This window comes from Medicago sativa, chromosome 3, assembly GCF_051527215.1.
Source record: "Medicago sativa cultivar Bolivia chromosome 3, Bolivia_mono, whole genome shotgun sequence".
NCBI classification, from domain to species: domain Eukaryota; kingdom Viridiplantae; phylum Streptophyta; class Magnoliopsida; order Fabales; family Fabaceae; genus Medicago; species Medicago sativa.
This window is the reverse complement of record NC_140751.1, coordinates 94,440,715-94,465,852: the sequence shown is the minus strand read 5'-3', so window position 1 is coordinate 94,465,852 and position 25,138 is coordinate 94,440,715. Positions and strand designations below refer to the sequence as shown.

General features: G+C 31.5%; 2 protein-coding genes and 1 non-coding gene across 5 annotated transcripts; 1 reads left to right on the top strand and 2 right to left on the bottom strand.

The window, feature by feature from the left end:
- Positions 1 to 697: 697 nt before the first annotated feature.
- Positions 698 to 8,760, bottom strand: CW7. 3 transcript variants are annotated; one of them, XR_015032611.1, is made up of 12 exons: positions 8,631 to 8,760; positions 8,341 to 8,530; positions 7,889 to 7,963; positions 7,152 to 7,258; positions 6,566 to 6,626; positions 4,994 to 5,057; positions 4,814 to 4,884; positions 4,229 to 4,381; positions 3,364 to 3,418; positions 2,488 to 2,629; positions 1,404 to 1,682; positions 698 to 1,124 (listed from the first exon to the last, which is right to left on the bottom strand). XR_015032611.1 is itself a non-coding variant. In XM_085756147.1 (12 exons), exons 1-12 carry the CDS (start codon positions 8,660 to 8,662, stop codon positions 1,101 to 1,103), a joined length of 1,185 nt encoding a protein of 394 aa, XP_085612273.1. In that variant the 5' UTR covers positions 8,663 to 8,760; the 3' UTR covers positions 698 to 1,100. The 3 variants fall into 3 exon arrangements, 1 of the variants encoding a protein (XP_085612273.1); XR_015032610.1 differs by having other exon boundaries at positions 1,404 to 1,633; XM_085756147.1 differs by having other exon boundaries at positions 1,404 to 1,633; positions 2,507 to 2,629.
- A 9,514-nt stretch (positions 8,761 to 18,274) lies between these two features.
- Positions 18,275 to 18,346, top strand: TRNAD-GUC (transfer RNA aspartic acid (anticodon GUC)). Its single transcript has one exon. It is a non-coding gene; the product is annotated as a tRNA-Asp (tRNA).
- A 4,185-nt stretch (positions 18,347 to 22,531) lies between these two features.
- On the bottom strand, positions 22,532 to 23,290 carry LOC146942204 (uncharacterized). Its single transcript, XM_085756146.1, has one exon. The coding sequence runs from the start codon at positions 23,158 to 23,160 to the stop codon at positions 22,834 to 22,836; it is 327 nt and encodes a 108-aa protein (XP_085612272.1). The 5' UTR covers positions 23,161 to 23,290; the 3' UTR covers positions 22,532 to 22,833.
- Positions 23,291 to 25,138: the final 1,848 nt, after the last annotated feature.

Below are 25,138 nucleotides of genomic sequence, written 5' to 3'. Positions count from 1 at the left end.
ATTGGGAATGATAAAAGTAGTATTATTTAGTGTTATATTGTATTAGGAATGATGAAAGTTGTATTGAAAATTGAAATGGATCAGTTATTTTGGGACACTTTTTTTTAGAAAATGGGTCAGTTATTCCGGGACGGATGGAGTAATTGAAAGGAATATTCTCCGGTAGTTTTCTTAGTTGAGTATTCTTTTGAGGCAGTTTTATTTTGGTTGTCAGTTGGATCCCCCTGGACTACGAGTACAAATATATATTATTAAAGCGGAATGTGGGTGGAGGATAACATGCAATGATGCAATCACTAGTTATATTACCATTTTAGCTAACCTTGATTAATTTAACGAAGAAAAAAGATAATTAAGCAATTGCTTCTTTTAGCGTACTAATAAAGTAGCTAGGTTTGCATGTGCTGCAAGAAAATTTAATGGAAAGAAGAATGGTACAATCTAGGTGCTTCTGCTTTATCTATGTTATAATTTGAACAACTACGTATGCACCTTTGTTTTCTTTAGCCAATTACTTAGCCTATGTTTGCTTTCGAGATGAAAACACATTCGATTTGATGTACCTCAGATGGAACTGTGGTAAAATTCCATTAGGATGCAAGAAATGTTGAGTTAAGGAAGTTCTAAACACGTGCTTAGTGATTTTCAATTCCTTGCAGTTATAGAAGCACATAGTCGAGCAATTTCGACCATTGAATTAAAATCAAATGGCTCACATCTAATTTCACAAATATGCTCGAGTACATTTTGAAATACACAATCGAGGCTGTGATAACATCAGGTTTGAAAAGGGATACACAATTGTTTTTAAGAAAGAAAGAAAAAAAAAACTGGGTTTATCTTACAGGGAACTAAGGAATTGGCAGTGTGGCATTTAACAACAATCCATCTTATATACTTACATATCAATGAATGATTGATTATAAGCAGTCGAGCAGATGTAACAAATTCTATCGGGACTTTCGCCCCACTACCACATATGCAGTCCCATACATGCACGTGCAGCATGCACCAAAAAGAACTTTCAGAACAGAAACGAATTCCATGACTTAGATATCATCTCCGATTCAATTTTTCATGTGGCCAGAAATATGAGATGATCACATGTTGACTGGAGGAGCTCCCTAAATATGAAAATCAAATTATTATAATCAGTGTTCTTGAAATGAATAGTATCAGTGAAATAAAATCAAAGAAAACCACTGAAAAATGGGAACAGAAAAACATGTCCCTTGAAAGCCATTTCAGCTAGGCAGACTACTTAGTGCAAAGAAATGTTTTGTTGGTAACTTGAATTTCGGAATCATACAAATTTTAAAGACCAGATGCGAAGAAATAATTTCCTAGAAGCACTGACATTATGTCATTTCATTTAAGCATAACTGATCAATGCAAGACCTCACCTTAAACAGAAGATCATACGCTATATATTCCCAAGGCAGCGATATGGACATTAAGCTGCATTTCAACGGAATCATTTCATCAAAATTTGAGCTAGAGGAAGAGGCAGCAGCATAAGCATGTCTTGCTGCTACTGATGCAACTGTTGCAGCTCTACGAACGATTACACCAAGCCCGAACCCTTTATTTGATACAACTGGAGAATGTGGTCCTGAATCCTGCTGGCTTTGATCTGACATTGCAACAGACAGATTCCATTTCATCCATCTCTCAATATATACCTTTTAAATAATAAAATTAGAGTTTACTGCACACACAAACTTTACAACATATTTTTGGTGAGAAAGCCACACAAGAAACAGTATTACCATAATAACCGAGCCTTTTGTTCATTTCACACATATTAAGAAAAAGTGTACACGTGAAAGAGAGAGTTAAAATGGTTTTGAGTGCTTTATCAAGTATTTGGCGCATTCACCATTATCATAAATATAAAGTAGAATAAATTGAATTGGGAGTGATGAAAGTAGTATTAATTAGAGTTATAAAACGGGTCATTATTTTGGGACAAATTTTTTTTTGTAAATGGCTCAGTTATTTTGGGACCGAGGGAGTATTCAATAAGCACTTGCGATCCTTATAACGAGTGCCCCCGGAGCACTCTTTAAGCACCCAAAGTGGTAATATTTGATGAAAGTTTGTGCATTTATTGCATTGGAAATTGAAGTCTTTACTTTTTAAAGAAAATAATTTCTTCATTAGGAATGTTTAAAGAGTGCCCCGGGGGCACTCGTTAACAAGACCCTAAAAGTTAATAAGCAATCATGTAACATTAAACTAAACAGTAACATGAAAAAGGTCTCTAGTGATGAATGCAACTATTAGGTTTTTATAGAGGGCCCAACTCATCCTTACAAAACCGCTTGTAAGGTGAGGATTGTTCCCACTTATAAACATATCTTTAGGCCATCTCTCATCCAATGTGAGACTCTTAACACTAACTAGTCATACTTTATCTTATTTTCCTATAATATAGAAATTCAAGGTAGAAAACTAGCTTTTCAATACAAAATTCAGAAATCCCACCTATGAAAAAGTTGCCTACCTGCAACACCAGAAACAGCTACTTCAACTTCCCCACGGCCTCCGGGACCTTTCATGTAAATCCTATCTGTTTTGCCAGGAAAATAGCCTACTGATAAAAGGCTCCCAAATCGAGATTTTCCAGCTGCAATGCAACAAAAAGGGAGTGCAGAAGTGACCAGTGAGACAACACATATATGGTTCATGGTGCACATTAACTACGTAATATATACAATACATTTGGAAGTTTCACTGTGTAAAGGCAATAAAGTGTTACAGTGAATTGAGGGAAAATCTCTTCTAAGATAAGTAAAAAAACAGATGCTTGCTAAATATTAATCTACAGAATCAAACTGCTCTATACATGAAATTTGAAATAATTGAGATATCATAGCATAACTGAGTATGTGGTTTTACTGGCAAGGATGAATAAAAATTAGAGTAATGATGTTTGTACAACCATTTTGTGACAACTTTTGAGACAACCTTCTTTTTCTCTCTTCTTATTGGTCAAAAATATTAGAGAGAGAAAAACAAAGAGAGAGAGAGAGAGAGTAAGAACACAATGTGAGTATGAGAGAGAAAGTTGTCCAAAACTTGTCACAAAATGATTGTACAAATATCATTTCTCTAAAAATTATCAACCATAGTTAATGAGTTGTGAAAGTTTCACAGGTTCCAAAGAAATGACATCAATTCAAGATCAGGGATACATTTATATTCACATATATTATCTTCTGAAACATTCTGGTGAAACAAAACGTTAACTGTGCAAAAATATGTTCCAAATCATTCATTCTGTAGATAAGACATTCAAAAACATTGCTGAAATTTAAACAAAACAAATATCTAGATAGAGGGAATTGTAGGAAAAATAACCATCATATGCATCTCTGACCATCTGATAGCTGACAAATCCTGAGAAAAGGGTAAGCTGCAAATTAGAGAAACCAGACAATCAGAATGTCTAAACATCGGTTGCTCAAGAACTTTTGCACTAGAGTACCATTTGTTGATGTACTCATTAAGAAGATACTTGGATACAATACATCAGCGAGATTTTTTTTTTTTTTTTGAGGAACATCAGCGAGAAAATATTGAAAGTAAGTCTGGGTACATCCATGATTAAATCTTGAAAGTAAGTTTGCATTCATCCATGAGAAAATATTGAAAATAGCAGTAACTTTGTTGAAAAGATTATGTATCATCGGCCATAAAGACACAATTCGAATTTCTGCTAATTTTTCTATTGATGGGTTGACAAAAAGCTTGTCAACAAAAGCCATACCAATGTATGAAAATTCATTCTGCACTAACATTGGTTTCAGATATTTTTTATTGTTCCAAACTAAGTTGTTTATCTTGCAACCAAATTGTTTTTAAAAAACAAAACTTCATCTGATAAGAAAGGAAGTTCCTCTTGCCCTTGAGTTTAATTTTCTCAAAAGATGCATACTAATGTAGTAAGAATAGTTCCAACCCATAATGTCTAATTTTAGTAGCAAGTATAGGCACTATCTGATCACAGCCATGTGCATAAGTGAAATCGCTTCAGCTGCACATTTCATTATTAAGTACATAGAAGCGATATATATACTTATACAGAGTAGCATATAGTTAAACAAGAAATGCGGTATGAAGGACGATTGATCAATTAAACAGTCGCTAGAGTAGAAAGCTAGTCCTAATTTGCATAAACTTCAAAGAAAATGAATTTCAGTACAGTAACTAAGAATTATCAAACCTTAGTATCTTTTTTTGTAGTAGAACTAGTACAAACTTCCGGCGAGGAGTCATCACTAGTACTGCAATCATTTGACACCTTATCACTAGGAAATGCTGCCCCATCATGTGCATTAAGAACAACACAATAGCAATGATCTCTTTCAGTCAAAACCTGTAGGGAAATGGAATTACAAAGGCTTATTTTATGTACTGAGCAGAACCAGAATGCAAAAAGTATTTAAGGGACATGATTCACAAACAAAAAAGGAGCAAGCATTCTGAGAGAAAATAAATACAACATCACAATGTGAAATAAGACGTAAGCAACTATATTAAACAAATTTTTTCAGCTTTTAAGAGCGCAATGTGAGCATTTGCAAGTAACGAGTACATATTCTTTAATGGAAGTTATGTTACACGTTAATAAAAATGTGGGGAATTTCAAGGTAGCAGATTTTAAACATGAACCCAGCAAGATAAAGCATAGCTATTTTGAAGTGCTGTTCCTGTCTTAGTTAACTCAAAAATATGATTCCCAAAGGATATTAGATACTTAAACACTCCAAACATAAAATGAGATTCAAAATCTAAAATCTTATATTACCACAGCATCAAAAGTGGAGTCAAAATCATCAATTGCAAAACATATATCCGGATAAGCAGGTGTTGTTTCCACTTCCTATAGACATATCAATAAAGGTGTTATTGTCAATAAAATGATAAGCATGTAAAAGAAAGACAATATTTTTCTTTCTCTTTAATGATATAACAAAGATAGCCACACTTGCCTTTTTAGAGTCCAATTGAAAATTGACACGACTTGGAGATGCATAAACAGTCTTCACAACCTGATAAAGCGCAGTGGGCCATGTTTGCCAGTGTTATTAATAGCAGAAGCCACAGATAGGATGAAATAAATAATTATATATAGAATAAGTATGCTGCACACGAATAAAAGCTACATAAACAAAAATTAAAAAGTGACTGACATAAAAATCAAAATCTCAATAGTTCAAACAACTAATAAAGCATGATGTATAGTTGCTTACATTGCTGTAGAAAGCCAGAAACATAAAAGTGACTTAAAACTCAATATAAATACGAAGTGAAGTATGAAGTGAAGAGAGAAGATGGAGAGGCAGAGGCGGTTTAGTGATCAGAGATGACCTAGGTCATGGGGCTTAGGGGTTATATAAGACCCTACCTCATCACCAACTCAGCATTATTTTATTTTTAATGCTTTTAAAACTATGTCATGTGCAATTCACATGATATTTTTAGTGTTATCATTAGGGAAAAAAGCATAAAAAAACAATAACTTCCGATATTTAAGCAATAACCGATATCGCCGATATGCAAAAAGTCACCGCTATTGCAGTGGTAGCGGAATCGCAATAGCGTATCGGCTTTCACCGCGGTTGCTCAAAATCATAAGAACAAAGCCTTATTTTCAAATTCACCAAAATTGTGATGATTGCAGGAAAGCAGAACACAATCAGACACACAAATTCTCATTCCATGTCTATTCCAAAGGGATAACAAAAAAGAGATTAAAATGTTCTGTAAAGATATCGTATGAGGTGAAGTAAATAATGACTTATAGCAAACAAGGAAATATTATGAACCACGAAGAAGCTAAATTTGGGTCACAATTTACAATAATTGGGAGAGATTGAGAGTTATGGTTCCATGCAGCCCAAAATAACGCAGAAGGAGGAGAATCTATTAACCTTGTAACAACAGAAATCTAGAAATCAATCCTATCATAGAGCTCTCTCACTTAAATCAAAAAGACATATCTCAAGTTTATTTTAGCTCACTGCCCTGGCAAGAGAAAGCGTCAAATTTTTTGAAAATCTAAAGGCAATAACATAGAAATTCCTCATTGACTGTAAGTGGCACAAAAAGGAAATCTTAATAGGAACTAAAGAAAAAAATAACATGGACCTTGATAAGGAAATTACTAGTTATGAGTTAAAACAATATAAACAGCCCAAGAAGACCTAAAAAATGGTCAGGATAAACCTTAACTAGAAACCCATTGAAGAAACTAAGTCCTAAAGCCTGCTGCGTGCCACAGCAGTGGTTTGAACAGTGTCCGCAAAAACCAATTTAACTCCCAAAGAAGGACACCATCACCTCGCCAAAAGGTTTTGGGTTAACAAACCTTCCCTCTTTTGTCTCTAGGTTGGTACTATCGTAGCATTCAAAAATCTATTTTTCTTTGGGATATTCTCAAACACGAAATGGTGTAAATATATAAAAGAAAACGATTTTCTTCTTTTACAAACAATTACAAGTAAAGGAAGTAAAGATAATTCAACAGGTAAACAAATATTCATTAAACTACATTTACCTTATATATAGGGGATAAAGATGTATCCCTCCCAGCTTGATGGTTCTGAAGAACCTGTTGACTAGAGAAAGATATATTTGAATCAAACTACTTAATTACCCAGATAATAACCCAAAAATTTAAAAGCCTTGTATTGCATAAAATATTTTCCTTCTTCACAGTTGCAGAATGTTTCAATCAGAATTAGAATTTATAAAGTTACTCTAATTAGGATCAACAGAAAGAAATAAAAATCTAAGTCATCCGACCAATATTAACATGAAAAGCTAGTGAAACTGAAATGAGAACTGGCAGTCATTGTATAGGAAATCTTGCTGAATAGAAGCGACCATATACGGATAAAATCATACAGCTAATCCATCTTTGTAGCACTTTGAGAAAATAGATTAATCAGAGATTCATTATCCGTAGACATTTTTTTTTTAAGGATCATTATCCGTAGACTGTGCACCAATTAAGTGATGCACTTATTTTACTGTGATATAAATGAAATAAATTTAAAGATAATCTAATTGCTGTGGAACCAGCTAACAGGTTAGACAAGGTGAAACACAATGGTGGAAACGAAATTAAAGATGATCATTACCAGCAGATTGCAACAGTTACACTGAATGATGTATGAGCAATTAAATTCAAGTAAAATGAACGCCTCCAATCCACGTCTATTGAAGTTTCATCCACTAAGTTGCTCAACTGAGGGAGAAAAATTAAAAAAGTTATTCGGCATCATAATGAACAGAATTCCAAAGCCTAACATCATAAAAGCTATCCAATATACTTAAATGATTTTAGCAATCAAAAACAATAACTTGCTCACAAACTAAATAATATCACCACACATAATAAGTAAACACCTTAATGCCATCAATACTTATCACAATCCAACTCATGCTATACCAAGGCCAACTAATTTGAAGCCATGAGGTATGCTAAGTACATTCTCAAGCATAACAACACCAGGTCTAACTGGTTTTTTTTTTAAAGTCAATCCTAGAGGTCAGACCAAAAAATCTTTCACTTCTCTGTATTTATCATGCTGATTTGTTATCAGAAATCTTGAATTTGTTCATACTCATACACCATCACTATTTGATTGTATGAACAAGGAGTAAACGGTGAAACTTTCATTTCTTTGGAGATGTAAATGATTCTGACAGAAACACTGGGTAAAATTAAAAATACTAGTATCATCATGTAAAATGTATGAAGAATGCATACAAGGTAATAATAGTAAATTCAGCATGCAATTCGAAGAATAATTGACAATAAATATTCGATCCTGTTTAAACTCCAGCAGCATCGTATATATTGAATTTAAATTACCTCAGGTGCCCACCTGCGTACAAAATAAGGATCAACACTCTCTGGATCATTATTCGAACCAGAACCTCGAGAAACCTGCACGAAAAAAACTTCTACAAAGATTAACGACAATAATTCTTATAAAAAAGGGAAAAGAATAGCATAAAGATTGTAAATCATCATTACCATAAACAACATAAAAATCCAAAAATAGTGGTAAAATAACTCGGAAGCACCAACACTTATGATAGAAGGTGTGTCTGGTGCCTTACACGTGTCAGTGTCCAAACTCCAAACTCCAGCACTAACACATGTGATTACATTCAATTAATTATGTCATTTTTCAAATTATAAGCAGGATCGACGTGTAAGTGTATGGTGTCCAACATGTGATTATGTTCAATTATGCCATTTTTATAAGCGATGTCAACGTGTCAGTGTCGGTGTTTGATAGGAAATGAAAAAGGAGATACCAATTTTCGGACAAAGAAAACGAGATCATCATCTTGTCGTCCTCTAGACTCTTTACCGCGAACAAAATACAAATCAAAGACATCATGCCAAAATTTCATATCCATTTCAACATCAGGAGCATCTTGCTCTTCAACAACGGTTTTTCCAATTAAGTTTGAGTGCTTCTTCACCATACTCAACAATTCATAGCTAAAAAATAATGAATGAAATTCCGCATGTTGCATGAATCGAATTATAATGAAATTAAGTATGATTAAAAGTGATATGTGATTGTGAATAATGAATGTACCTTGATGGGGTTTCTCCACCATCGCCAAGCATCTTTTTCAATTACGAAATTTTACGGATCAAAATCAAATTCTCAGTTTTCAGAGAAGAAAAATGGAATTAACAGTTCGGTCGGTGTCACAAAAAACCTTACACGACTTTAATTGTCTTCAATTGATAAACATCGAAGTTGTTGTAGTATAGTGGTAAGTTTTTCTGCCTGTCACGCGGGTGACCTAGGTTCGATACCCGGCAACGGTGAATTTTGATTTTTTATCACTTTTTTTATAGAAAATTGTTGTTTTTTATATTGTTGGTGTCTTTGAAATAGAAAATCATATAGTTTATTTGTTTTTTTTTTTTTTTGAAGGATTTAGTTTATTTGTTATAATTTGAAAGAAAAAATCATTTATATTTTTACTTTTAATCAAACCAAAATTTCATAAAAATATATCGTTCATAATTTTCAAACATTAGCGCAATAAAAAGAGCGAAAAGACGGGTGCTCACATGCTCGTTTTTTCGTTATTTTGTATAATGAAACCAAACTCATTTCTCTATAATGAAAATTATTCAATATTTTCTGCTTCGAATACAAACCAGATCGAGAGAAACCAACATGAATTAGTTTGATTCTTGCTTTTCAATTTTAAAATTCTATAAATCTATGAACAAATCTTATAGCTTTATTGAGCTCACTTTTTTTGTCGGAGATTTGAATATTTAAGTTGTTGATAATAGTCACAGATAATTTAAACTGCTCAATTAAGTATTCACATTTTTTAAATTTAATTATGTTATTTCAATTTTTGGTCAAAAAATTATGTTATTTCAACTTAAAAATTTCATGAAATAACTACTAATAAATAAGTTAATTATTTTTCTTCCCTAAAAAAAAGTTGATTTTTTTTCTATCTTTGTGTGTGCTCGATTGGTTATTTCAACATTTTAATTTCATTTACTCAAAAAAAAAACATTTTAATTTCATTTTAAGGCAAACCAATCAATCAAACTACATATCAACAAATTAGTTTGAGTCGGTCTCACTTCTAAAAAACACTAAATTTTGAACAGAAGCGAATTGATGTAGATTTGGTCGGTTTGGATATTTTTATTTACTAGAATCTGAACCAAATTGAGCAGTAACACTCCGTTTACATAAGGACGTGCAATGGTTTTTGAAAGAACATCGCAACAGTTACAAATTGAGTATAAAAAAAAATTATTTTTTCAAATGGTTTAAAATGTCACATTCTACATAATCACATTAACTTTCAAAATCTTATAAGGCAAAAATACATTGTCAAACATAATGAGATAATTTTCTTAATAGTTAAATGATTTCAAAAGTATCCACATTGTGCCCTAAAATTATTAAACTATAAATAAATGTTTTAACTCAAGGTTTACAAAACATAGTTTTAAATGTGATTCATGAAGACCGTGAATAAACTCCATCTATGTATCACTTATCGAAGCATGGATCCTTTAAGGATGGCTTTTTAGAATCACTCCTAATCTATAAGATGCAACTATGAGATGTGGATATACATAGCCTGAAATCTTTAAACTTCGTTAACATGAAAAGTGCGCTTTTGCAAGTGTCAAACATAAACAAAGAGTGGTGAATAGTCAAAATTATGAAAGGTAAATAGATGTAAGGTGAACATTATCATAAATGCATATAAAGATGATATTAATACAATTAAACATGTATTTCATATTTACTCGTATGAATACATGTGCATTTAGCTTAAAAGGTTCCACAACTAATTCACATAGCCACTTAACAATAATCATCTAAGTCACATAATGATGCATATAGACACAAACATACTTGCTAATCTGAAAGTTATATTTCCCATTGACGGTTCTCTTGACATTTGAACACTTCACAAAGACACAACGACGACGACGACAACAACAAAATACAATGCAGGCACTTATATCTTTGTGAGTCCGTAAGACTTGGTACTATCTAACTCATAACATTTAAGAAACAATTATAGTATAATTTTCTTATAGAGACTAACACGTTAAAGTCCTCGTAGACTTGTTTAACTTATCTAAAGATCGATTTAAATGACACTAAAATAGGGTTGCGTGATAGCTCCCAATATTGGGGTTCTTCCCAAAGGGACTTGGAAATTCCTTCCGAAAATTACCCTCGTGAAAGTTCCCGATATTTCAACAGTAACTTTAAAGTTGCAGTCTATGGAATTGTGTATCGTATATATGGGAGATTTTTCTGTTTAGAGTATATGTTTGCTCAAAACATAACCAAAAATATTTTATGAGATTTTCTTAGATCAGAGGCAAATAATAACATACATCTCCGTAGAGACTTGATATACTAATTATCAACAGTCCTTTTTCACTTCTCCGGAGCTTCGAGATAATTAGCAAACACAGAGTAATAGGTTTTCTTAGCAAGCGTAGATTCAAATATTTCGATCACCTATTCAACCTCTTTCAACTCTTTCTTAGAAAATGCTTGTTTAAGATGACATGTTTTTGACATAATATTCATATACCTATCAAAAATTGCTCGTTTCTAATACTGACTAAGAGCACATACACGTTTTCCATTGTTTCATGATTTAGAAAACACTTTTGCGGTGTGAATTTTTGCAATCTTATGTTTTTGGACCTGCACTGAAATAATTGATTTTTCAATGTAAAGTGTTGTAAATAAGACAAGTGTGAAACAACTTTTTAATCAACGGTTAAAAGCACTGAAATGTAAGAACAATTAAAATTTAGAATGCAAGAAAAAGTTAAATTAAATGAAAGTGTGAATCATCATAAAAAACTAAACAATCAACGATTAAAATGCATAAAAATTCAACAACCTAAAGTTGAAATAAAAGTGCGAATCATCATCCAAACGTAAAATATCAACACTTAAAATGCAGTAAAATGCAATAATCTTAAGTTGAAATGAAAGTGTGAATCATCATCAAAACCTAAACAATCTACACTATGTAATCATCACATAAAATGCAATAAAATACAACAATCTAAAGTTGAAACAAAAGTGCGAATCATCGTCAACATTTAAAATGCAGCAAAATGTAACAATCTAAAGTTAAAATAGTTGTGTGAATTATCTTCAAAATTTAAACAATCAACACTTTTTTTTTTAACAAGGGGGTAACATAGTTAGATGAAATTTTGCATAATGCAAAACATGGTTTCAACACCCAATATAATACAATTGATATCACTTAACTCTTAAGTCATCCTACACCATAATTTAGCGGAAAAAAAGTAGACATAGTTAGATAAAGAAACAAAACTCATACAAATGTTGAATCATAAAATTGATTACACTAATCTCTAACGGACCATATGCCTTCATAATACGGTTTAAATGAGGTCCATAACATTAGAGTTACAACATCATAGATAAACAAAGAAGCAATCAATTACATGCACATTAGAAAATAAGTAATGCACAGAGTGTTTGAAACAAAACATTTCTCAAACTTAAGTACTAAAAGATTTATCTGCAATACTTTAGACGTATGATGTCATATGTGAAATATGTTTTTAAACACTGGTACATAACAGTTCAAGAATCAAAATGAATGTATAAACACTAAGCAAGAACAATGGAAATGGTAAATAAACAATGCAAGGGTAAGGTGATAAGTTTCAGCATATTTCTATTAGCTTTAAGCCTATAACATTACAAGTTGTGGATTTATTCGAGATAAAAAAGTATGAACATGAAAAAGAAATATATAAAAATAAGAGTTAGTGAACCGAAACAATACTTTAGCTTGATGCTTACAATACTTTAGCTTGATGCTTTGTGTTAGTGAACCGAAACAACAACAAAATGCAATGTAGGCACTTATATCTTTATGAATTTGTAAGACTTGTACTATCTAACTCATAACACTTGGGAAACAATTATGGAATTATTTTCTTATATAGATTGACACATTAAAGTCCTCGTAGACTTGTTTAACACCAATGCCGAATATGGTTTTAGCACCAATACAATACAACTGATATCAGAAACAAAAGTCATACAACCCCGTACATAATTAGATAAAGAAACAAAAGTCATACAAATATTGAATCATGAAAGTGATCACACTAATCCCTAACAGACAATGCGACTTCATAATACGGTCTGAATGAGTTCCATAACATAAGAGATACAACCTCATACATAAACACAGAAGCAACCTAGAAATTATCCAACACTCCGGTACCAATTACATGCACACCATAGGATAGCATAAGGCAAGTCGAAAAGCAACCAAGGAAGGCCGTCAACATCATGCTTTGCATGTAGGTGCGAGAACGACCAAGCTTAACAGATGTTTTGACACTCATCCCAATTTAGGCGGAAGCCAAAAGAACCACAACAGCTGCAAAGATGAGATCAAAGACAAACTGATACTCAAGAAAACCAAACTTCAGCAGAAATACACCCGAAGCTGCTAAGGCGGCGAAAACAAGCGGTCCCTACACTTGACACTTTTTGAAAAAGTCGTCCATAATATTAACAATGTCTCCCGGATACTTTAAAGCCATACTGAATCCTGCAAAAGGATGATTACGGTTACTTTTGAGACATAGTTAGATAAAGAAACAAAAGTCATACAAACGTTGAATCATAAAATTGATCACACTAATCTCTAATGGACCATGCGACTTCAGAATACGATTTAAATGAGGTCCATAACGTTAGACTTACAACCTCATACATAAACAAAGAAGCAATCAATTACATGCAAATTAGAAAATAAGTAAAACACAAAGTGTTTGAAACAAAACATTTCTCAAACTTAAATACTAGAAGCTTTATCTGCAATACTTTAGATGTGTGATGTCATATGTGAAATATTTTTTTTAAACACTGATACATAACAATTCAAGAATCAAAATGAAAGTATAAACATTAAGCAAGAACAATATGAATGGTAAATAAATAGTAAAATAGTAAGGTTATAAGTTTCAACATATTTCTATTAGCTATAAGCCTATAACACCACAAGTTGTGGATTTATTCGAGAAAAAAAAGCATGAACATGAAAAAGAAATATATAAAAATGAATGAAAAGTTAGGGAGTTGAGAGGCTTACAATACTTTAGCTTGATGCTTTGTGTTAGTGAACTGAAACAACAACAAAATGCAATGTAGGCACTTATATCTTTGTGAATCTGTAAGACTTAAATTATCTAACTCTTAACACTTGGAAACAATTATGGTATTATTTTCTTAAAGAGATTGACACATTAAAGTCCTCGTAGACTTGTTTAACACCGATGTAGAATATGGTTTCAACACCAATACAATACAACTGATATCAGAAACAAAAGTCACACAACCCCATACATAATTAGACAAAGAAACAAAAGTTATACAAATGTTGAATCATGAAAGTGATCACACTAATTTCTAACAAACAATGCGACTTCATAATACTGTCTGAATGAGTTTCATAACATAAAAGATACAACCCCATACATAAACACAGAAGCATACTTAAAATTATCCAACACTCCGGTACCAATTACATGCGCACCATAAAATAGCATAAGGCAAGTCGAAAAGTAACCAAGAAAGGTTGTCAACATCATGCTTTGCATGTAGGTGCGAGAACAATCAAGCTTTAATGTTTTGACACTCATCCCAATTTGGGCGGAAGCCAAAAGAACCACAGCAGCTGCAAAGTTGAGGCCAAAGACAAACTGATACTCAAGAAAACCAAATTTCAGCAGAAATACACCAGAAGCTGCCAAGGCGGCGAAAACAAGTGGTCCCTACAGTTGACACTTTTTGAAAAAGTCGTCCATAATATTAACAATGTCTCCCGGATACTTTAGAGCCAAATTGAATCCTACAAAAGGATGATTACAGTTACTTTTGAGACACAGTTAGATAAAAAAACAAAAGTCATACAAATGTTGAATCATAAAATTGATCACACTAATCTCTAATGGACCATGCGACTTCAGAATACGGTTTAAATGAGGTTCATAACATTAGAGTTACAACCTCATACATAAACAAAGAAGTAATTAATTACATGCAAATTAGAAAATAAGTAAAACACAAAGTGTTTGAAACAAAACATTTCTCAAACTTAAATACTAGAAGCTTTATCTGCAATACTTTAGACGTATGATGTCATATGTGAAATATTTTTTTTAAACACTGATACATAACAGTTCAAGAGTCAAAATGAAAGTATAAACACTAAGCAAGAACAATATGAATGGTAAATAAACAGTAAAATAGTAAAGGTTATAAAATTCAGCATATTTCTATTAGCTCTAAGCCTATAACACTACAAGTTGTGGATTTATTCGAGAAAAAAAGCATGAACATGAAAAAGAAATATATAAAAATGAATGAAAAGTTAGAGAGTTGAGAAACTTACAATACTTTATCTTGATGCTTTGTGTTAATGAACCGAAACAACAACAAAATGCAATGTAGGCACTTATATCTTTGTGAATCTGTAAGACTTGTACTATCTAACTCATAACACTTGGGAAACAATTATGGTATTATTTTCTTATAGAGATTGACACGTAGACTTGTTTAACACCAATGCAGAATATGGTTTCAACACCAATACAATACAACTGATATCAGAAACAAAAGTCATACAACCCCATACATAATTAGATAAAGAAACAAAAGTCATACAAATGTTGAATCATGAAAGTGTTCACACTAATCTCTAACAGACAATTCGTCTTCATAATACGGTCTGAATGAGTTCCATAACATAAGAGATACAACCCCATACATAAACATAAAAGCAACCTAGAAATTATCCAACACTCCGGTACAATTACATGCACACCATAACACAGCATAAGACAAGTCGAAAAGTAACCAAAAAAGGTTGTCAACATCATACTTTGTATGTAGGTGCGAGAACAACCAAGCTTAAATGTTTTGACACTCATCTCAATTTGGGCGGAAGCCAAAAGAACCACAACAGTTGCAAAGATGAGACCAAAGACAAACTGATACTCAAAAAAACCAAACTTCAGCAGAAATACACCCGAAGCTGCAAGGCGACGAAAACAAGCGGTTCCTACAGTTGACACTTTTTGAAAAAGTCGTCCACGATAGTAACAATGTCTCCGAGATACTTTAGAGTCATACTGAATCCTGCAAAAGGATGAATACAACAAGGTGTTTTATTAGATTGTCATTGAAGTAACCATCAGAATGAAGTAATTTCATTGTTTAAACAAAGATATGGTTTTATTGAGGTTCATTGTTAATACTACATAGTAGAAAGATACAATTTGCATAAATCAATGACTAGACCTCTAATGAATCTTTTAAGAACAAAACTTCACAGATCATATACTTGAAATTGTTAAAAAATAGTAAAGTTGGACAAATAATAACATACATGTAAAGACTTGATATACTCATTATCAGTAATCATTTTTCACTTCATCAGGGCTTCGAAATAATTAGCAAATATAGAGTAATATGTTTTCTTAGCAAATGTATATTCAAATACTTCGATCACCTATTCAACCTCTTTAAACTCTTTCTTAGAATATGCTTGTTTAAGATGACATGTTTTTGACATAATTTTCATATACCTATCAACAACTGTTTGTTTCTAATACTGACTAAGAACACATACACGTTTTCCATTGTTTCTTGATTTAGAAAACACTGTGAATTTTGGTAATCTTTTGTTTTTGGACATGCCCTTGAAAAGATTGATTTTTCATATTAAAGTGTTGTAAATAAGGTGAATGTGAAACAACTTTTTAATCAACGGTTAAAAACACTAAAATGCAAAAACTTAGAATGCAAAAAAAATCTAAAATTGAAATAAAAGTGTGAATCATCATCAAATCTAAACAATCTATATTAAACAATCAACACTTAAAATGCATAAAAATGCAACAATCTAAAGTTGAAATAAAAGTGTGAATCATCGTCAAAACCTAAAATATCAACACTTAAAAAGCAGTAAAAGGTAACAATCTAAAGTTCAAATGAAAGTATGAGTCATCATCAAAACCTAAACAATCTACACTAAGTAATCATCACTTAAAATGCAACATTGTAAAGTTGAAACAAAAGTGTGAATCATCATCAAAATTTAAACAATCAACGTTTAAAATGTAGTAAAATGTAAACGTCTAAAGTTAAAATAATTGTGTGAATCATTTTCAAAATCTAAACAATCAACACTTAAAATATGGTAAAATGCAACAATTTAAAGTGAAAATTAAATTTTTAATCATCAATAAAATCTAAACAATCTGCACTAAACAATACACACTTAAAACATTAAAAAATAAAAATAAAATACACACTTTAAACATATATAATCATATTGTGAATTTATCAAATTCAATAAGTTAATCATTTTATCTCTTTAAAAAAAAAGTTAATCATATTATGTGAAATGACTTGTCTCCACGTCATGGTTGAGTTTGTTTTCGTAACAATCGTGATGTGTGAGTGTGTATTGACTTTGTCATGAGAAACTCACATACAAGTGGCTGAGTTGGGGTTTGAACCCTGATCATGTCGCCCATCTTTGCAATTTTGACATTTTTACTGTTGGAATTAAAACTGATAGTCCATATAACCTATATTTTATTGTAATGTATTTTGACTTTTCCTCAAACACACTTCCCACTCCTTCCCTCCTATAACGTCACTACGTAATAACTTTTTGAGATTTATTTTTCAATAAAGTTAAAGTAAATAAAAGTTCCACTTTTAATATGAACAATTTATTGGCATACAATTATATTAAAGTGTCTACATATTTTTAGGTACCACGCACTAACATAATATTTGACCAAATAAACACTCAATACATAAAATTAAGAGTCTTATTTATGAGTCTTATTTGCTATGTCAAAGATAGCACCAGCCATTAACAAACTAATATTTACCGCTTTCTTTTTCATGATGGCTGTCACAGCTAATGCTCGAATTGTTTGCAGTTCTGAACCATTAGAGCAGGTCTCAATGGTGTGGTGAAGGAACGATATCCATGCTTTCGCCTCCTGCATTAACTCTTTGACCGCCAACTTCCTTGGAACATGGTTAGGGTCGTTGTTGGGAGTGAATTCCATCCAAGAAGCTCCAAGACGACATATATAACTTAGTATCTCCTCTTAGAGTATTTTATCTCATTCGTCACACTTTCTTTCGCCAATGTCACCGGTGAGATAAAGGGGCCGCTTAGTTGGTGAATCATGAATCTTGGTAAATGTAAGAATTGAAAATTAAAATTAGGGTGCATTAGTGTTTGATTGAATATAAATTGAGAATAAAGAGTTGATCAAAGAAAACAAGAATTATAAATGACATATTTTTATACGGTCATCAAATAATTGTTCAAATAACATTGTCCTTTCTTAGATTTTAATACTTAAACTCCTTCAAATAAAGTGATTGCCAAGATATTTAGAAACCTTCTTAAATCTTGTTATAGTCACTCGAGTTTCATGGCCTTCTAAACCATCTATGTTTCCTTCTTTGGTTATGCTTCATATCTCCTCGTAAGATTTTTTTTTATTCCTTCATGGTAAATTATTTTCCAGTTCATAAAATATCAGCGTAAAGATCTAACGGATCCAGAAATGGAGTTAACTATTAACGAATATATATTGTAATTGCATAAAAACAAGCACCAAGTCGTTGTAGTATAGTGGTAAGTATTCCCGCCTGTCACGCGGGTGACCCGGGTTCGATCCCCGGCAACGGCGTTTTTGTTTTATATTTATTTTGTGACCTTTTTCCTGTATATTCGTTTTACGTTGGAGCAAAGCATTTGAGACAATTATACAATTTTGTTTGGTTTTCCTGTATATTCGTTTTATTCCTCCTGTATGTTCGTTTTACGTTACGTTGGAGCAAAGCATTTGAGACAATTATACAATTTTGTTTGGAATATAAAATATTAAACATCCTTATTTATTAATTTTGTTACGCCTGCAGCAACTTAACCTAATTTTTTCCCGCTCATTTGCTTTATTAGGTTTGCAATTATTTAACCTAACAAATTACATCTAAAAAAAATGTATCGCTCCAATTTCATTCCTATCCTCTTGCCTTTTTTTTTTTGCTATCCTCTTGCCTTTTTGTTTTTTTTTTTGACAATATTTTGTACACAATACTAGACAAATTCATCGTACTAATTTCATGCCTTTTTTTTTGACAATATTTTGTACACTTTTTTTTTTGAACCAATTTCATGCCTTTTTTTTGACAATATTTTGTACACTTTTTTTTTAAGGAAATATTTTGTACACTTATTTAATACTAAAAAAATGCATCGCACCAATTTTATGTCTTTTTTTTTGACAATATTTTGTTAGGTATCTTAATTCTTATCCATATTATTTATTAATTTTGTTAGGTCTGCAGCAACTTAATCTATTGTTTCTGTAGATTTTTTTTTAATTTAATAGATATCTTAATCCTTATCCTCATTATTTATTAATTTTATTAGGTCTGCAACAACTTAACCTATTGTTTCCGTAGATTTTTTTTGACAATTTGTTGTACACTTATTTAATACGTTTACAAACAGAATACCCTAATTTCCATGGAAACTTGACTACCCTAAATAATTTGTTAGGAACCATGAACTGCATTAATTTTTAATGTTTAACTATAAAAGTAATAAATGAAATTGACCCGGGGTTCGAACCTCCGTGAGCTTAACTCAGTGGGTAGGGATATTGCATTTTATATGCAGGGGCCGGGGTTCGAACCCCGGACACTCCACTTCTCCACAATTAAATTGTGTGAGCTCTAGCCACTAGGCTACTTGACAAAAAAAAATTGACCCGTGCAACAATATAATTTTGTATTCTTTTTATCTTTTTTCTTTATAATTTTTTTTATTATCATTTGATTGTAATATTGTATCTTTAATAATCTAATTTGTGTTTATTGATCGGTCCATGATCTTAAGGGTTAAAGATTATTTATTGATCTCTATTATAGTCAAAAAAACCCGTGCGTCGCACGGGTCAAAAGTCTAGTTATATTTATATATAAGGTGAATCAAACGTATTTGGCATGAATAACTTGCACAAAAAAAAAAAAAAAACTTCATGACCTTGCAGTCAAAGGAAAACCAACTTTTTTTTTTTTTGAAAGAAAAGGAAAACCAACTTCATGACCCTCCATTTATTTTACTTCATATTATATTTGTAGTCTTATCATAAAAAATATGTTGTATTTACGTATAGTTTATTATAGTAGTAGTCTTATCATAAAAAATATGTTATATTTACGTATAGTTTAATCTTGACATACATATTTTTTTTGTGAAAGAATCTTGACATACATGTTATTTTGCTCATTGTTACTTACGTACATGTTTTAATAGTATAAAAAAATATAATACTAACAAATTTTTTAAAGACACTAGTTAAGGAAGTAAAAAATAAAAATTAGGTATTGAAAAATAATTTTAAACTCTAAAATGGGGAATATACCATTTTTTAAAACATTATCATTAGCATTTTCGAAAATTGGAGCATAACGTTTGAAAAAGTTACTATTTTTTTAGATTTTTTAAAATAATTTTCTTAATTTTAAAAAATAAATAATCATTTGAATCGAACCAAACCATGTAATTAAATTATTTGATTTGGTTCAGGTTTCGTAAAAAATAATTAAAAAACAAAATAATTGACTATTTTTAATTGATCGAATTTTCTCTCTCAAAAGTTGAATCAAATTCTAACAGCTAACTAATTACTCTAACATCTCCCTCAATTTAGGAGGGTTATACTTACAACTTGGAAAATTAAAAAAGAAACGCAAAAAATACACTTGCTCAAAAATATGAACAAAGCTTAGAGAAATTCTAATATGGTCACAAGACCAAAGAAATAGTGTTTGGTCACACACACATAAAGAAATATTTTTTTAATAATAAAGAGGAAATTGATAAAAAAGATGATTGGATATTCTGAGGAGAATTTTTTTATGTGTGTGTCCAAACATTATTGATTTGGTCTTGTGACCATGAAAGAATACCTCAAAAGCTTAACCAACATACAATACTGTAGCTAAGAAATAATAATCAAAATATATTCGCCACAAGACATAAGCTAGAAAATGCTTAACCACCATAATAGAGAAGCTAAATGGTGCTTAATCATTGTATATGCTAGAAAATATCGATCAATGTTTAAAAATTAACCTTCAATTTAACTATAAAAAAAAATATTCTATATAGTCCCTAAACTATATACAAAACTCATTAATTTACCTTATAAAGTATATGGAAATCCATCAATTTGGTCTCCAAAATCTCAACAATAGGGACTAAATTGATAGATTTTTTATAGTTTGGAGACTATTCAGTATATTTTTATAGTATAGGGATTAAATTGGTGAGAGGTTGATAGTTCACTAACTAAATTGATGGTTTATTCAATATTTAATTATCATGGACACGATTTAAAAATCAATGAGACTTGTATGTTAATCGGAAACACATAAATCAAACAGAAAATGGAAAAAATTTCACTAAACATATTTTTTAGAAAAGAAAGAAAAAGAGAAAGAATGCAGCATAATCATTTTCTTCCAAATGCTGATACAATATTACATTGTATAGGTAAGTTAGTAGTATTTCCAAAGAAAAAGAGAAAAATGTAAAAGTAAAAGTAAAAGATAGTTAGCCTGATTGACGCAGTTTGTCTATATTTGTCCCAACAGCATTTTTCAAGCGCATTGGATTCTTTGGTGACTGACGATGATGTTAAGAGACAAATTTATTCAAAAACATATGTCGATTGAAACGATGCAATGATCATGACCCAAACGACAGCATCATTTGAGAAGAAATAATTGAGACAAAATGTGTGCTTATTTTAATTTTTTTCAAAGTAACTTTAGTTCCTAGAACGTGCTCAATCAGCAATAAACCGTAAAAGAAACATGCTGGAAATTGTTTTAAAATCCCATAGACATAAAAAAGCTTAGAAATATGATATCGGTGGGGATTCGAGTAATCATACTCCCAACCCAACTCATTATGTGAGTCAAAAAACAAAAACAAAAAAACTCAACTCATATACTGAAAATGAAACATAAATTTAGAAGAGCTATGCTATTTATTACGAACAATGCTTTCCCGATAAAAAAACTCGCCAATCAAAATCCCGTGTATAGCATAAAACGTGAAGGTCAACAAATAATCATGCAAAGAAAACACTCCACTGATCTTTTGATGGATTCGCGAGTCAATAATTTGCGATCAATAGCCTTTTTCCAAATTAGACTTCAATTGTACGATCATGATTGAATGATTTAGATTTAAGACTTGATTTTTTTAAACAATAATGCAATGTATCGCGAGAACTTTTGTCCCGATAATTTTCCGAGAGAATATTTACTCAGTATCTGCCAAAATTAAGCCCCACCACCTCCCATGATTTGTAGGCAGGAAGAAAATTGATTGGAGGATGAGTTTTCTCTAGCAATTCGGGATGTATTTTATCTAGAGAAATAACATTGCTCTTTTTTAAATGTAATAAAAGTCAAAATATGCATATTTCACTATCTTATCTTGATCCAACCGTTGCTAATATATCGAATGCCCGGTGAACAAAATGTGTGAATGTGGTATCTCAACGGCGGGGAATTGCCAAAGTATCAATATTCAAGAAGTAAACAAACGCAAATTACATAGCTACTTGTTAATTAAACGACTTATCTTATGATAAAATTGACTATAACTAATATTAAAATGATCGAGTGGCTAGTTGTTTAACTTAAAGGTCAACTCAGTTTAATCCGAAGGCATAATTCATAACATGATACAAACATGAGATTGGTATTATACTCTTTTATCAGACTATATATGTCTCATTAATTTGATGTTATTCTCCGGGTCCTATCCATTGACAACACATATAACCATATATGATTAATTAATTTAATGGCTATAGAAATCATGTATCTTTTGAATCTAAACACTGCACAAATTAAGAATCAATATTACACATGATTCATGAACCATTCTTCATTGTATCTGTATATATATCAAAGGGGAGAAGATTACAAGCATCTTAAGTGATATCATTTTTCTTCTCCAGAAATAACATAAGCTTTGATTTGAACGCACAATTAGAAAAACTCTCACATACTATGTAACATTATAATATTAAATTATAATATATATCACTTACCATGAAAATAAGGAGACATTATTGATTCATCTAGATCATTGTTCGTGGACAAGTACACTTTTCTTCCCTTTACCGGTCCTTCTCCTGCTGGTGGAACCGGCTACACCACCGTCATGGCGGAGATTACCATCGTTGAACATCAATGGCAACTCATTGGCATCTTCTCCGTCTTCTTCTGTGGCGATGCGAATGCAAGAGCAACGATTTAAAGATGAAAAAAAAGCCATAGTGACACCATTGATCAACCACATAGCTACTCCATCAAGCTTTCCACTGCAACCAGAAGAGCTTTGACTCGAAGTATTCGATGATGATCGGAAGTTGAAGAAACCACTGCAGGTGGAAGAGGTAGTAGCTGCCATATGGAAATAATTAGCTAGGTTCAAATGGACACACCAAAACCATACATGAAGGAAATATGAGTTTAAGAAGCTTAGTATATCTAATTAATGGACTCTAGGCTCTAGCTTAATTTAATTATTACTTTTATTGCTATTATTGCAACTTGTTTCCTGCGTCATTATTACCACTTGTGCCATGCTCAATTTCCTTTTCATTATTCAAAGTTCATTATTTTGGTGCACTATTAAAAATTAGAAAAATTGCACTTTAATTTGTCTTTATATTTTATTAATTTATCATTTGTATGATAATTGTGATGAATTATTGACATAAAAAATAAGAGTAAGAGGTTCTTTTATGATCATTGTGATGAATTATTAACAAAAAAAGAGAGTAATCTCTTATGATTGCTGTGACGAATTATTAACATAAAAATGTCATGACCTTTCTTGAGGTCAAGAGGTTGATTTTCCGTTTGAAGAAATTGAAAGAGGGGGTTTAAGTGTGAGTGACTGGTCATAACGATATGCAAGTTGATGATCAATTGGGTTCTCTGGGACATGGGAGACCCACTCATCGATCAAAGTTAGTCTTAATGAAGTCATCCTTGATCTCATGTAGTTTCTCATATTTATGACTTACGTGCTGAGCTGATGAGTTACAAATTTCAATACGTCTATCATGAGGCCAACAGAGATGTGAATGCTTTTAGTAACTTTGAGTTGAATATGTTTGATGACCTTATGACTTTCTTCGTAATTCCGGACTTTTTATCTTGTGTTGCGTTAGCTTATAAGAGCCTTATCACCCCTTTTAAGATTTTTTAGTTTTTTTTTTTTTAAAAAAATTCTTTTGTCTTGTTAAGGGGTAATCATTTCTATTCATCAAGAAACAAGTCATAAGAATGTAATATTTTCAAGGTCACATTCCAATGTAAACATTACAAACTTTGAAAGAAAAACAATTTTGTGTTTTGGTAACCCACTTACGTTTGAATTGAGTTGGGTTCATTTGATTCACAAGAACAAAAATGATTATTTTTTTTGGTAGTGAAACAAAAATGATTATGAGTTAAAGTAAAACGGTTTTTAATTTATTTATTTTTTTTAAATTTTTGGTTTCTTGTGTAGTCGTGTCCTAATAAATGTTTTGTTTCTTACTTTTTTTGAGTTGTTTTGTTTCTTACTTCACTTTTTTGGTGAGTTGTTTTGTTTCTTACTTTACTTTGGATAGAATGGATAGGAAATGTTCTTTTTTTACTAAAGGAAATGCTTAGTTTGATTACTAATACATATTTAGTTTAATTGCATGTTTAGTTCCTTATGTTTATTTTAGGTTTCAAGTTAGTCCTTTGTGTTTTAAAAGTTTTATGTTGGTCCCTTACGTGTTTCAAGTTGGTCCAAAATATCACTCACGTTGGAATAAGTTAATATCTTCCGCGACATGATATTGAGTTTAATAAAATAAAAAAAAATTAAAAATGTTTTAAAACTTATTTTCTAAATAAGTTAAATTCCATCATCCATATTTTCAACCTGAATCTTTAAACGGTGAAGTGACGAAGAGACTAACTTATTCCAATATAAGTAACGTTTTGAACCAACTTAAAACCTTTAAAACATAAGGAACCAACTTAAAACCTAAAATAAACATAAGAGACCAAACATACAATTAATCCTACATATTTTTTTTCACTTTTGAATATAACGCTCGAAGGAGTCGTCTACATTTATTCACCGGTTAAAAAGACTCCGTTCCACTCACATAACCATGATAAGTGTTGGCACTGCTAGTTGCTTAAGAAAAGTGTTAGCACTAATTAGCAAAATAAGTAGAGATGACTAAAATGACCATCATCTTCACATTGTATCTTCTCCTTTGGTTCAACTTAATCTATGCCTCTCGTCCTAAGGTCGAGTTTGACTCCACCTTTTCACCTCAAGGAGTAACTATAAACCTCACCATGAAATTTGTCATGTTTTTTTCCATCCAAGCATG

Bases quoted from the DNA above. Each gene is read 5' to 3' on its own strand.
- CW7 (XM_085756147.1), bottom strand. From the start codon at position 8,662: ATGCTTGGCGATGGTGGAGAAACCCCATCAAG. The intron at 8,531-8,630 runs GTACATTCATTA...ATTATTTTTTAG, and splicing joins GGTGGAGAAACCCCATCAAG to CTATGAATTGTTGAGTATGG. The intron at 7,964-8,340 runs GTATCTCCTTTT...TTTTTCGTGCAG, and splicing joins TTTTCTTTGTCCGAAAATTG to GTTTCTCGAGGTTCTGGTTC.
- LOC146942204 (XM_085756146.1), bottom strand. From the start codon at position 23,160: ATGGCAGCTACTACCTCTTCCACCTGCAGTGGTTTCTTCAACTTCCGA.